Source organism: Impatiens glandulifera, chromosome 3 (genome assembly GCF_907164915.1).
Source record: "Impatiens glandulifera chromosome 3, dImpGla2.1, whole genome shotgun sequence".
Classification (NCBI taxonomy): Eukaryota; Viridiplantae; Streptophyta; class Magnoliopsida; order Ericales; family Balsaminaceae; genus Impatiens; species Impatiens glandulifera.
The window spans coordinates 19468925-19484503 of record NC_061864.1 but is presented as its reverse complement, the minus strand read 5'-3'; the positions used below and the strand labels follow the sequence as shown (position 1 = coordinate 19484503).

Genomic DNA, 15579 nt, shown 5'->3' with positions numbered 1-15579 from the left:
TACTTTGATAAATGTGAAAATTAATTTTCGTGACCCTTCTATCACTTCAAAGAAGATGACTATTTTTCTCAAATAATTAATGTTTGTATAAGTCAAATTACAATCACTTTATTCATGATGGGGCTAATTTTTTTAAACCCACCCAACCTAATTTTTGGGTCCGTCACTAGATGGGGCTAATTTTGAGTTTATTTCTACTATTTGAATACATGCTGGCACTAAACCACCTTAGAATTGTGTTTTTGCAATATTGTCAAATGAAATGTCACGCTCCATAATTAATTTCAGAATGAAAGTTCAAATTGGTTTAAGTTATTAAGTTGATCTGAAAATTATATTGATATGCATAGAATCTCCTCTAATATTATGTATCAACAAATTGTAATGATTTCTCTATACTCATTTAGAAATCATACACTCAAAAAAAAAAATTTTGGTCCCATAATTCTCCTGCATAACGTTTTACTATTCTAATTTATAAATTATCGTTAAGTTCAAAATAAGCAAGAAATTCATTCGAGATTAATCCTCTTACACAAAAATTAAATGGAGATGCGGGGTATCGATCCCCGTACCTCTCGCATGCTAAGCGAGCGCTCTACCATCTGAGCTACATCCCCTTTATATATTTGTTTTGAGATTGTAAACATTTTGTTAGATTTTTTAATTTAAAAAGGTGGCATGACCCATTCAATTTAAATGGTTTTAAGTTAGAATTGAAAATTTTATTATAATTTTATAAAATTCATTTGTTTTGAATAAATAAATAAATATTGATGTAATATTATATAAATATACTTTTGTGTAGATTAATTGACATTTATTGGAATATTAACCAAATTTGTTGGTGTACTGTTTTCATAAATGATTATCCTAATAAATCTTCCATTTCTCATACAGATTGAGGGATGATACAGGTTTGTGCAAAATGCAGTACCCTCTAATACATACAAATAATATATTTGGTGAGAAAATAAATAAATAAGACTTTCATAAATGTTTATAATACAGTTTTAAGGGTTCATTTGATTCAACTTCTTTGGCATAACATAATTTATATTTATTATGTTATAAGCTTTAACTTGTAAATGTATAGTAAATATCAGTTTTATAAGTGATATAATTAGAATTTACTAAAATTGTAGATAGATTTGAATGGAAAAAAATGTCACTAATTTTTATTTTTAATTATCTTAACTATTAATTTAAATGAGATAATAATATAAAACATATCTTATTAATTATACATATATTTTCATATATTTATTACTTTAACTCCCAATTTAAGTGTTTTTAAATAAGACCAATAAAATGAAAGTGGGAGTTTAAATATGTTAAAAATACATTATGTTTTGTAAATATTTGACAAACAAAATTTCTATTATTACTAAGGTTTTGGGAGGAAATATATCAACCATACACACAATTGTGAAATATGATATGAGAGAATTAAGGAGAATAATTATAACCATTATATAAATTTTGATTCAAATTGTTCTATTTGAAGCGTTTTTCTCTGGTTTCACCGATAGTTAACCGGTGATGGAGTAGGGATGGTATTTGTGTTCCCATCCGAACAATAATAAATACAATTAACTATATTATATCACTAATATATTTATTTACTTTTCATATTTTATAAGTTTTTAATTTATTTTTTTATAATAATAAAAAATTCAAATTTATTCAATATAGAATTCTAATATGAATTTCCAATATATTAAAATATATTATATAAAAACATCATTATATATATATATATTTTATTATTTTCTTAGAAAAGGTGTTATAAATAATGTAACGTGGAAATTCACCGAAATCAAACGAGACAGGATGATAGTAAAAAAAATCGAAATAGAACAAAACAGTAATGGTAAATACACTTCCGACTCATTATCCTCCTTAATTCCCACCAATCCATTTAAAGATTCCACTTAAGATAATTTATGAAAAAAGAATATACCGTGACAAGTAAGTGTTATAATTAGGAAGGGTAAGAGCGGTTTGTAATGTATTTACTACTTCTGTCTCGTTTTACTGTGGAGATTTTTTTACTATCATTATCGCCACGTTCGGTTTCAAGGAATCCATGTAGGCACCGTTTATATCATATTCTTTATAATATATATATATAAATATATAATAAAATTATATAAACTGATTTTTTAATATTAATATATATGAAAATGGTATATTATTATAAAAAAATAATAATTAAAACTTTTCTAAGATATAATGAATAAATAAATATATTGATAATTTTATATATTTAATTTTGTTTATAGTTTTCGGGGTGAGATCGGGACGGATGACACAATACCGTCCCCAGACAACTACCGGTCAAACTAGAGAAAAACCACCCCAAACAAGTTCGATTACCGTGTGACGGTTTCAAATTGTCATCTTTAGAGTGATTAGAAACAGCCACTCATTTAATTATGCAATATAATAAGATGTTTATATTTGGAAAAAAAAAAATATATATGTTGTGACAAGTGAGTGTTCTAATGACAATTGTTGCTTAGTTAATTATGCACAACAAGTGTTCTAGTGACAAAGAGACGACTACTCAATTAGTTATACACTATAATGAGGATGTTAATATTTGAAATTTGCTGTGAAGTTATACATGAGTTTATTGGGTCCGACTGGTCCTGAAAATTAGGGTTCTACGAAAAATAAATATGTGGTAAGAAAGTTAAAAGAAAATAAATAATTATAATTTTAACAAAATTAAAAAAAATTAAAAATTAAATATATAATTATAATATCTACTCTATGAAGTTTTTATAATATATAAAAAATATTTTAATATAATTGAAAATATAAATTAATTGATTTATAATATATATTTATTAATTAATTAAAAAATAACTAATAATATTATATTTTTGAAAATTTTGAAATTTTTTGAAAACCCTATTGGGCCGGGCCTGATTGAGTCATGCTTGATTCTAAAGATATTGGTGGAATTAATTGAAATTGTTAAGAAGACATATTACAAAATCTATAGCATTTTAGTGATCCATATTGCTTAATTGAAGTCATTTAGTGATCCATATTGCTTAATTGAAGTCCTAAAATTTCTTAGGATCGTGACCTTCATACCTTTATTGCTTAATTGAAGTCCTAAAATTTCTTAGGATCGTGACCTTCATACCTTGGTTGAGGTATAAATATATGAACATTAACTAAATCACTGGATTTTATTCTTAATATTGAGAATTTTGTACTAAATAAATTTATTTTCTTATATATAAGTTTGCTTTTGTAAAGATTTTTAAATTTTGGTAACTCTCTAAATTATGATTTAGTTTTATATTGTATTGATGCTTCATCGACATCATCCTATCGTGTAGAATGTGACAATTCAATCCGAGTTCGATTTGACGTGTTGAGCGATATTAGTCTGAACCTGACATCTTTAGTAATTTATGTCAAAATTTCTAATCTATTTATTTATAATTGACTCGAACCCGACCCGATTATTCTGACTTAACCCGATTTAACGCAGTGTAATTAATATGATATCACTATATTTCAGATTAAAATATATGAACAGAAAACAAAAATGAAGTTAAATCACAAATTCGGCAAACAAAACACTTTATTTTAGGTCAATTATGGTCGACCCAATTTTGATATATTTATTAATCAGTTAAGCATGTCGACTTGATTTCGACCCGAACTCAAATACATAATCATAATCTGTGTGTTAGGGTCGTGTTTTCGTGTCAGGTTAGAAATTGATAACCCTATAACCATATACCTATATCATTTTGTTTTTAAACATGTCTATACTATTATACAAATATTTTTGTATCTTTTTTAAAGAAATTAATAAAAGAAGAATTCAAATTTGGAATTCAAACCAGACATCTATCAAAACCAACAAACCCACGGTTTTGCTTTTAAGCTCGGGAAAACTAGCTTCTGAGTGAACATTTAAGACAAAAAAATCAAAAACAAAAAATCAGAACTGGACCCACATTTTTTCATTATTAATTACAAGCATCCAAAATTCAAATTCAACGTCAAAATTAAAAAAAAGGACATTACGATCCTACGTGTAAATATAATTTTTTTTCAATTTTTTTTATTTATTTAAAAGCAACAAACCCACGGTTTTGCTTCAAAGCTCTGAAAACTAATCTCAGTGATTATTTAAGATGAACATAAAACCAAAAAACTAAAAAACAAAAAAGAAATAGACCGAACAACTGGACCACATTTTTTCATTATTAATTACAGCATGCAATATCGAAACTCGCAAAAATATGTTTGGACCTCCAATCCTGCCTGTAAACAACTAATCAAAATTTTTTCACATTTTTATTTATTTAAAAATTACACTTTTAATTTAATGCTTTCTCAACCAGAATAAAGAATCCAATGGTAAATTTTGATTTTTTAAACACAATTTTTATAACTTAAATTACCTTAATAAGTTCAATTATCATAATTAGATTATCCATCTAAGATTAGTCTTTGTTTTTGCATATTTGAAAAAATGAATTACACGTGAATTAGACAAAAATATAATTAAAAGAAAGTACAGGGACTTATTTGAATAAACAAACATACCATCTGAAATTGTACAGGGCTTAATAAATATAGTTTAAGTCATATTTTGATATTTTATGTAACAAATTTATTGAAAATTTTACAACTTTAAATTTTCGAAATGAAATTTATATATATTAATAACAGAAAACAAATATTTTTTCATTAACATTTTTTTAAAATTAAAATTAAGTGTGTATTAAGATCATTTTACTTCATATCAATAAACACAATATAATTATTATGTTTTTGGGATATTAAAAAATTGTAAAAATGAAAGGAAAATCATTAATTAACATAAACTTAACATTTATAATTGTTATTGTCAAAATAGATGAGGAATACAATAATACTTTCACGATTAAGATCACGAAAATAAAGTAGTTCAATAACAAAGATTAACATGACACCATCTCACGATTTTTCAGAAATCGAAATCGTCAATTAATTGAGTAATTATTATTATTTTGTTAAGATTAGTTTTTTTATAACGAAAAAATGAATGATATTTAAATATGAGTAACGATAGAGGGTGAAAATTTAGTATGATGTCGAAAATGTGACAACACGTAATTGAATTTGAAAAATGAAAATTTTCTTTCCTATTTAATTTATGTTCAATCGTGTGTTGATACATCGTTCTAACACAATTCTTGACACCAAATTCTCGATATTAATTTTTAAATATAACACCAAATTCCCGCTATCATATTAATTTTTAAATATAATATATACGTTTGATTTTCTTCAGTTCTGACACAAAAAAGTTCAGGGGTGGTGGGGGCTTTAATAGATTCTTATCCACCTCATCACTTTCTCTCTTTCACTCTTCTCTTGATTATCCTATAAAAAGGCATTCATGGAGGGTTAGGTTCAATATCGGGTTTTGAGTTATGAGTTAGGTTTTCATTTGGAATATCATCTTCTCCCCGATTCACTTTTCACTCTTGTTTAGGTTAGTTTGCTTTCTATTTTTTCCCATTTTTTTCCATTTTTTTTGCATGAGTGAAAGAACATTACATTCACTGTTTTGCATTTATCATCCCTAATGAATCAACCCTACATTTATGTTTTCAGATCCATCTTTTTGTTCATATGATGATATACAATGCAGTGTCTGTTTTTACTTTCAAATATTTTTCAGTCTATATGGTTTTGAAACATTTTCTTGATCAGATAATCATTATATAAGATGAACCCTAGATTTAAACAAATGCATGAAAGGGTGAATGTTAAAAATGATGAATCTGTTGAACTTGTTTGACCTAGTTCTTGATTCTCAACTCTATCACCTGTTTTCGCATTTGTATGTATCAATGTGAGCTTTGTTAAATTCCCACTTTAATGAGAGAAGTGATAGTACTTCATTTTCTTGTTTGTGGAGTTATACAGAAGGTTGATAAGAATATTTTGATGATTTTGATGGTTGAAATTTGATGAATATAAGTTGTGTGATAAAGTTTTTTTTTGAAAAAACTCAAATAACTTAAAGATCATACATTAAAGTTTGCATGCAAGCAATTTAAAAAAATAAAAATTATATCTTCTTCTTCTTCTCAACTTGATCTAGGCATGGCTCCAGGAAGCAGCAGCAGCAGCAGCCCCGCCAACTTCTATCAAGAAATGCTCGAGTCTCGTGGTATAGACCTCGAAATGTTTGCCCAATTTGGGCTCAGAACCCCACCTCCTTTAAGAAGAACAGACCCTTCTTCTTCTACTTCTCCTCCCTTAGTTAACCCGAAGCCTTTGCTAGAATTGAACAAAACTGTAAGTGATGTAAGCGAGTTACTCGAGTGCCCGGTTTGTGTGAATGTTTTGTATCCTCCAATTTATCAGGTAATAGTATATCATGGGAAAAATGGTCCTTTTGTCCTAATATTTTCCTGAAAGATTATTTGATTTGATTTGATTTGGTTTGGTTGCAGTGTCCAAATGGTCACACAATTTGTTTGCAATGCAAAACACTAGTGCGCAACCAATGCCCGTTTTGCAGATTCGAGCTAGGAGACATTAGATGTGCCGCTTTGGAGAAATTGGCGGAAATGCTAGAATTGCCTTGCAAGAATCAATTTATGGGATGTGAAGAAGTATTTTCGTACGAGGAGAGGTTGAAGCACGAAGAGAGTTGCAAGTTCAAGCCTTTTGATTGTCCTTGCGATTTTGATTGCAATGTCAAAGGCGACGTCAAGTTTCTCATCACCCATATCAAGAACGATCATAGGGTTGAATTCAAAAACAGTCCAATCATCAATCATCGATTTGCTAACGCCACTCCACACCAAATCCAAAACGCCACATGGAAGTTGACTGTAAGTTCAATTTTACACTTTCAAAATGACCCTAGTTTGCTCTTCTCTTATTTTTGTTAATGATTTAAATGATGTCATTGACTAAACCAGAAAACAATCTAAAAAGACTTGCATAATTGAAGAGAAAACCCTAGACAATGTTATCTATCATAAGGTGTATTTTGTTATGAATGAATTGATTTTCTCTCTTATAGATAGATTAAGAAAAATATAGCAATCTAAGTTAGATTTCCATTAAGAATGCCTTTTATCTCAAGTTAGATCTTGTTATTATTATCTTCAAGACTAAAACAATGGGTTATTTAAGATTAACTTCAAAACACTGAAATCGAACAAGACCCAAATTCGCACTAATTCTTAGGTTATTTGATTTTTGTGTGTGTAGATTTTGAGCTGTTTTGGTCATCAGTTCGTTTTGCATTTTGAGGCTTTCTACATAGGAACAGCACCGGTTTACATGGCATTTCTGCGTTTTATGGGGGAAGAAGAAGATGCTAAAAAGTTCGGCTACACATTGGAAATTGGTATGAGAGGGCGGAGTTTAACATGGCAAGGAGTGCCGAGAAGCATTCGCGAGAGCCACTGGATGGTTCGAGATAGCCTAGACGGTTTGCTTATACATAGAAACATGGGTACTTTCTTCTCTCTTGGTGATGGTAGAGAATTGCAGCTTATAGTTACTGGCAGGATATGGAAGGAATGAAATCGAGTTTTATGTTTTGAAAACCAGTATCTATCCATCTATCAATCCCTCTATCAATCCCTCTATCAATCCATCTATGAATCCATCTATCAATCCATCTATCATGAGAACTGGAATGTTGCTACTACCTAATGTTTGTTTCTTCAATTTGTTATCAGACTTGTCAAATTCAGTGTTTCTTCAATTTGTTATCAGACTTATCAAATTCAGTTTTATCAAATTCAGTTTCCAATTGCTTATGATTCATTGTTCTTCTAATGCACACATTTTCCATGACTTGTTGTTTATCCTCGAAAAACTTGATTTCTAATGATAAAATATGTGCTAGGCATATCTAAGAAACAGGTAATGATGCAACAAGATTATTTAAATAATCAAAGCGCAAACAAAGTTACTTTTAAATAACCTTCTTTTAAACACTAGCCCAACAAGAACATGTATATTAAGACCTAGGTAGTTGAAACATACAGTTATAGAGAAAAAAAAGTGGCAAATCAGCTAATAAGCATTTGATTATAACATTTAAGTTAAAAATAGGTCAAACATATAAATGTGTGTATATATATGTTTTTCTAAATACAAATAACAATACACTCCATCATACATAATCTGAAAACTCAAGGAAGGAGAAGATGCAACCTACTATGACTGGAAGAACATTTACAGGGCGATACAAACTCTCACGATACGGTCCTTCCATAACATACGCATGCCAGATACAGATTCTTCGCCCATTTCTCCTGCAATTCAACGGAACGTCGATAAAATGTTTACATACATAATAGATTTTGATCGACAATTTTATTCTACTCTTTTCTACATACAAGGATGGGGTGGGCATTCAGCCTTGTTTGGCCATGAGAAAACCTCAGTTCAGATTACCATTCATTGGCCTTAGTTAGCATCATAATTGTCTATTGCGCTAGCGAATAGCGACCATATATAGCTATAAGGCGCAATAGACTACGCACTTTCAAATAACCCCGCTTTTGTTGCTATAGCTCATATAACACCGAAAATTATTGCCCCAAAAAACGACGCTTTATAAAAAAATATATATATATTAATTGTTTGATTTTTTATCTTCCTAAATTTTTCTCACTTATTTAAATTTCAAATTTTTTGTTGACTCTTCCTCTTCTTTGCACGCTTTTTTTTCTTCTTTTCTTCTCATATTACTTTTCTCTCTAGCCTTTTCCTATCCCTCTTCCTATTCTTTTCTCTTCTTTCCTCTGATCCCCTTTCCACATTTCTTCTCTTTTTACTTTTCTCTCTAGCCTCTTCCTATCCCTATCCCTCTTCCTATTCTTTCCTCTGATCCTCTTTCCACATTTCTTCTCTTTTTACTTTTCTCTCTAGACTTTTCTTATCCCTTTTCCTATCCCTATCCCTATTCCTATTCTTTTCTCTTCTTTCCTCCATCACTTATTTAAGAATTCGTTATTATGTCTTGATAAACATATATAAATAAACGCAGCTTCATTCCAAAAAATGGAATAGATTGGAGCAAAAACGTCTAAATGATTTGGTGTTCATTAAGTACAATAGAGCTCTAAAGCGTCGATATGATAGTTATATGTTTTCTACGCTTTACTTTCAAATAGCCCTCGCTATAGCCATGAGCACAGCTTTGACGCTATTGAGCGCTATACGCTATTGACAACTATGGTTAGCTTCATGAGCTTGTTTGAGGGTGGTTATTTCAATTAACTTAATTCATCAATCAAAATACCCTATTTTAATAATTTAACCCAAATATTCGGTTGAAACAATCATATACCTTTACATGTGTGCTTGGGAACTGTGATGTTCGGAGAGTCTCCTGAGTTTCATCATTAGGTCTGCGTCTAGGCACACTCAATATAAGAGCGGCTTGATCAAATGTTGCTGCTGCAGAAGTTATTCTAAAACCGCCATCCCATCTTTTATGTACACCCTCACTTGGATAAAGAAAATCAAGCTCAACCACCTATCGTAGATTCCAATTATGAGATGGGCACACATTGTAAGGATAAACAACAGTAATCAACATTTCTTTCCTACTTCAAGAAACAAAATTTCCCAGAAATTTCACTCAATAGATTAGAAACAAACCTGATTACTGTAACCAGCATTTCGAGACATGACCACGGCCCATCTGCTCCCAGCAGTTGCCATGGAAGTGACGTGGAAACCTTCTTTCCATTTCTTGCTTATCCACTTGAAGGGAAATGAGTCACCTACTTTATACGACTGTTGAGAGTACGGAGTGCCTGTGTATATAGGTTAAAATGAGGATTTACAACACAAGTGATAGAAGAATCCTATAAAACTTCACCAATCCTTAACCTTGATAACCTCCTATCATAACAATCCAAGGCACTGTATTATGAAGTTATACAATCTCATCAATCACCTCCGAAGCTAAAAAATACTAAAATACCCTTAATATTTATAACATTCTAAAATATCAAAATATAAAGGATATTTGATATTGTTGTCATTTAACCCAAATAACTTTAATAATTCAATTTCTCATCGAACAGAAAATGAAATTGTTTGGAAAAATCTAGGTTATGAAATCAAAACCTTGTTTGGCGAGAAGAGGATTTTTTGAGATTTTGGGTAAAATTACTAAAATGTCTTTCTGTATTTAAAATTTAAATTTGATAGAAAATAGGTGCAAGGGTATTTCAGTTGATGAATTAAGTGATTTGATGGTTTGAAGGATGTGATAAAAATTTTGTTTAAAATAACCCAAGATAAAACAAGCTCTTGGAGACCAGGGATAGCAAACCTTTAGACATCACCACAAGGGAGCTTCCATTGTTAGAACCTGCAATGGAACTAATGTAAAAATTCTTCTCCCATTGTTCCATGATCCATTCCTGAGAGACATGTGATAAACAGAGGTTACTTACTGGAAAATTCTCCAAAAAAGAGACAGCAACAGCTTCAATCATTCTGGAAAATTAGAACATTATAGGGAACACATAAAAAACCTTCTGCAGAAAGAAAGGTGACAACTGATACACTTGGCTTCTAAAACCAGTTCCAGCATCCATAATAAGAGCCCACAGACTGGAACAAGATGCAACGGAACTGATGAGTAGACCGTCAGCATTTCCTTTATCGACGTGTTGGGATAATCTTTCATCCGCCACATTGTAGTGATACCTACTTGCAATTAATTAAATTAGATCATCTAGTTCATACAAAATGGAAAAGTCTACAAGACTACAAGTGACTAAGCATGCAAAAGAAAAAAAAATTGTCATCGGTCAAGATTCATTGATTCTTCAAACAGAATAAGAGATTTGTTTGAAAACACCATGTTTGATGAAAAACTGAATTCGGATTAAATGACTACAATATCTTGTGTTTAACTTTTTTTAATACTAAGGGTAGTTTGATTGATGATTTGAATGATTGGGTGATTTATGATGGGATAAGGGCCCCTTCATCAAACAAGGCATAAGAAATCCAATGGTCTACGTATTCATTACCGGGCTGAAAATTGAACAAATAGAAAGCATAATTTAATAGATCAAGGGAAAGGGCTTCTCACCTTTGTTTCATAGGTTGTCTAGCATTATATACTGAAATCCACTGAGTAGCAGGTACTCCCAAGCGGACCCTCTTCTTAGGACCGTCATCCTCTTCATCAATATTCATCCTACCTCGTTTCTGACCAACCTGGTAAATAATTTATTTATTAATGATTAAAACGTGTCTTAGATCTTTCGAGGACCATACTAAGAGAAACAATAAAGACAAAAAATTAACGATGGGGTCTGCATGCACACCTTTTGGGCACCATCAGTGTTTATAGGTCTTACAGCAGGATTCGGACCAATCAGACCCTCAAAAAGAGAGATCAACCTAGAATAGTGAGGCTCTTCATCAAATTTCATGTTCACCACAATCTCAAGAAACAGTCTAATTGCTGTGGGGCAGAAGCAGCACAGCATTTCGGGGGATGTAGACATCTTTTTCTTGCACACTAGAAATGACTTGTTATCACCCTAGTAGAAACAAAAATGATGGTTCCTCTAAGAATGTAATCCGCTTGGGTTTGTGAAATTTCATACTATACATGCCTAGAATAATACCTGATACCCTTGCCATGGCAACCTGCCTTTGTGAAGGAAAATAAGTGTATATGCAAGAGATTCTAGGTCATCTCGTCTGCTGGCTGTTCTTCCTAAATGAGCATGGGCACTTGCATAACGAACAGTTCCCCTGCACCAAGAACAACGTATTTCAAACATAATACATGGAAGTGATATATATATATATATATATATATATATATTAAGGCTAAATAAATATATAATGCACCTAAACAGATCAGGACGTTGGTCATAGCTAACATGTTGCCCACTAGAGCTGTCTCTCCACTTAGTCGCTGAAAATTAAGAAGTTGAAGAGGGAGCTTAGAGAATTAAAAAAAAAAAAGTTGGAGTGGCTTGTATGCAACAGTGCGGGAACACATACCTAATCCAAGATCAACAAGAAACAACTTCTTCTCTTGGATGGTTGATGGCTGGCCAAGCAAGAAGTTCTCCGGCTTTACATCTCCATGCACATAACTAATGTGAAAACAGTAATCACAGAAAAGATAAATAATCACTATGATAACTTCATACTATCTTTTCTGCAAGGTACAAAGAATAACTGAATGACCCTCATGTAAGAATGCTAAAAGTGATAGAAAAAAATACCCTTTGGCATGCATCTTCTCTAGGATGGACAAGGACTCAACTGCAATACATGCAACCATTTCCGTTGACATCCTGCAATAAGAGATAGACGTGGAGACAAAGGAGAACAACTCAACCTACAAATTCACATGCATGAAAAGGATAAAGTTATCACAACCCATGCCACATCTTGCTTATAGTTATAAAATGTCTGCAACAGCTCAAGATCTAGAACAAGTTCTTTAATATGTAAAACTTTGATCTAAGGTTATTTGAATAACTAAGTGGCTATATTCAAATAACCTTGTTTGATGTAGATTATTGAAAATTGGGTTATTCGAATAAGAAGACATTAGGGGTATAAATATATAATGATACATATATTTATTTATTTAAATAGAGTATTTTGGTTGATGATTTGAATGATGTGATTGATGAGTAGATTGTTGATGGATAGCGATTTGAGAAATAACTCACATCAAACAAGAACTAAGATTAAACCATCCAAACAAACTACAGAGGAACATTAATAGCATCCATCTAGAAAATTAGGATCTTACAACACATTCTGACGAATTTAACCAGATGGTTTGGTCACTAACAGGATATACTTTGGGAGCCTTCACATGCGAGCAGGAAATTCAAATAAATACATGCACAATGTGATATCCATTTCAAATATCACATACTTCCTTTACAGCAGGAATAATATTAAAAAAAATGAAGCTGACAAACTGATGAGATACTCACGCTTGCCCTGAAGTATTCCATACATCCCACAAGCTAGGTCCTAGAATGTCCATAACCTATAACAGGTATGTGATTTCAGTGATACAATCTATAACAGTCAACTTGGAATAGAAGCAGGATTGCAGGAAGACAATAGCATACCATCACATAATAATCCCCTTGCTTCCCTTTAAAATGTACTCTAGGAACTCCATGACTGCCTCCGAGAACGCTGAACATTTAAAAATAAATAAAATTTGAAACATCCACAAATAATAGCCCCAGAAGGAAATAAAGTAAAAGGAAATATAGAACCTTACGTATACACTTGCCACTCGTATGGAGGGCCATAATTACAGCCTTTACTATTTCTGTGTTCAAATTTCAGAGCCACCTATTATACAAGGCAACTCAAATTATATCACTACCAATGGAGCATCAATAAATAAAAAATGAAGCCATGAATTCATTCATTCGAATGAATGTTACCTCAGCTGGTCCTGGACCTGCAGAAAGACGACGACCGACAAATACCTGACCGAAACCACCTTTACCCAATTTTCTCTCCACCTTATACACGGGTGAACCTCCTACTTGAACCTACAAATGCAGAAAAGGTAAAAAAAACAACAACTATTGAGTAAATCAGATAATTCAGTTACATGGAATCATGCATAATAGCAATAACAAGCAAGGGGAACATCATACGTCTGCATCATCCCCATCATATATATAAATCAGTATGGAGTCTTGAGCCATATGACCGAAGAAAGCATCTTCAAATACAAATGTTCATGGAAGGAACCATCATCATCGTCATCATCATCAAGATCTCAAGTATTTATCGCCTAGAAAAAACTAAAAAAAAACTTCATACACAGAACAGATTCTTACCCGATCAGGGAAAGGTGTGGTGTTTCCTTCTTCTTCCTGTCCAGTTGCCTTATTAGCACTCAAACCACCACTCTCGTCTCCCATCTTGTCAAAATCTTCTCCTTCGATACACAGTTATTTTCAGAGATCAGAATGACCTCTACCTCCCAATTTGACGCCGTTTCACTCCGTGCACCACCGCTTCCTCTTCCTTCACCTTATCGTCGGCAGCCTCCCTAGCTACCGCGGCCCGAGTCTTGACGTAATCACCAAACAAAGGCTCCAATTCCTTGCGACGTCGCGGGTCTACTACGGAAGTACGGGCATGGAGCATCGTTCGTCCATAAAGTAGAGAGAATGTATATGCAAATTGATCATTACCGAATTTCTGAAACCCTAGAATGCAAACCAAACTGAACACGATCTCCAACCCTTCACCAAAAATGCTGCACTTTTTATTGTTATCTTCTTTAGATCTACTATCAAATCCAAATCTCTTTTCTCTACCAAAAGATAAACAAATAAATGCCAAATATCTTAGCATGCTTATTTTATATATCCCTTCATATTAAATTAAATAAATTGGTTCAATTTTTTTTTTTTTAATTAAGGTGTTTGCTACTCTCAAAATTGATCATGAGATGGACTCAAAGAAATATAGATTTATTATATAGATAGTTAAGATTTCGCGATATCGTATTTATATATTAGTTTGGAAGTTTTTAGTATATAGATAGTTAAAATCTCGTAATATCATGTTTTTTAGTTTGAAAGTTTTTAGTATATAGACAGTTAAGATCTCGCGATACCGTGTTTATAATATTTGAACAACTTGGACATCACGTAAACAAATGTGCTCCCGATGGTGCTACAACTAAACTTATTAAGTAATGACTCGGTTTTACGCTACACAAACCACATATACACTCCTATGTTGGATGCATATATATGATAAATAGGAAATAATTTCACTACGTTTCATTAAGATTAACACAATGTTATGCAATTAAACAAGTTGTTGTCGAAAACATCTGAAGCTGAAGTGTAGTTGAACAAACAAATGTTATTAAATTTATTAATGTATTCTAGAACATATTATTTCATCTAAATTAATATTTTAATAAAATATTTAAAACAAAAATAAATTCTAGATAAAAAAAAAAAATCATTCAAACCGACAAGCCATTATCTAATTTTTTTTTTACAAAGTTGATTAATGCACCTTATTTTTTGAGTTATTATTGTGGTTAAAATCCTTACAATAATATTTTGAGTCAGATTGTTACAATATAGTGATTGGAAAAATATTATTGGAATATTCATTAATTTTGTACTTCTAGTCAAGTATCAACTTTTAAAACTTATTTTAGTTATATGTGAATCAAATAAGCTAACTACCTAAGTTGTTAAGAAATTTCGTTATGATAATGTATTTTAATTTTTAATATGGTCAATTCTTTTTTAATTAATTAATATTTTATGCAATCACCTTCACAATTTTGTTTTAAATTTTTTACTCTTAAAGTCTTAATTAAGAGATGCAAATGTTCATTATTTAATTGCAAAAAATGTATTATAACTCTTGACATACCTATAAAGTCTTAAAAAAGATATAGGATGAATGAAATGTGTGACATAGATTTCACTATTTTCATTTAATAATACTGTTTTACCCTTTGTCTATCATAGAATAAAACCAATAAGGCTCCATTCATAGAAG

General features: G+C 31.2%; 1 protein-coding gene, 1 non-coding gene and 1 pseudogene across 2 annotated transcripts; 1 reads left to right on the top strand and 2 right to left on the bottom strand.

The window, feature by feature from the left end:
* Nucleotides 1–547: 547 nt before the first annotated feature.
* Nucleotides 548–620, bottom strand: TRNAA-AGC. Its single transcript has one exon. It is a non-coding gene; the product is annotated as a tRNA-Ala (tRNA).
* Nucleotides 621–5398: 4778 nt separating this feature from the next.
* LOC124931830 (putative E3 ubiquitin-protein ligase SINAT1) lies at nt 5399–7780 on the top strand. Its single transcript, XM_047472402.1, has 4 exons — nt 5399–5518; nt 6134–6399; nt 6489–6872; nt 7258–7780. Exons 2-4 carry the CDS (start codon nt 6136–6138, stop codon nt 7573–7575), a joined length of 966 nt encoding a protein of 321 aa, XP_047328358.1. The 5' UTR covers nt 5399–5518; nt 6134–6135; the 3' UTR covers nt 7576–7780.
* A 215-nt stretch (nt 7781–7995) lies between these two features.
* On the bottom strand, nt 7996–14358 carry LOC124929208 (annotated as a pseudogene).
* Nucleotides 14359–15579: the final 1221 nt, after the last annotated feature.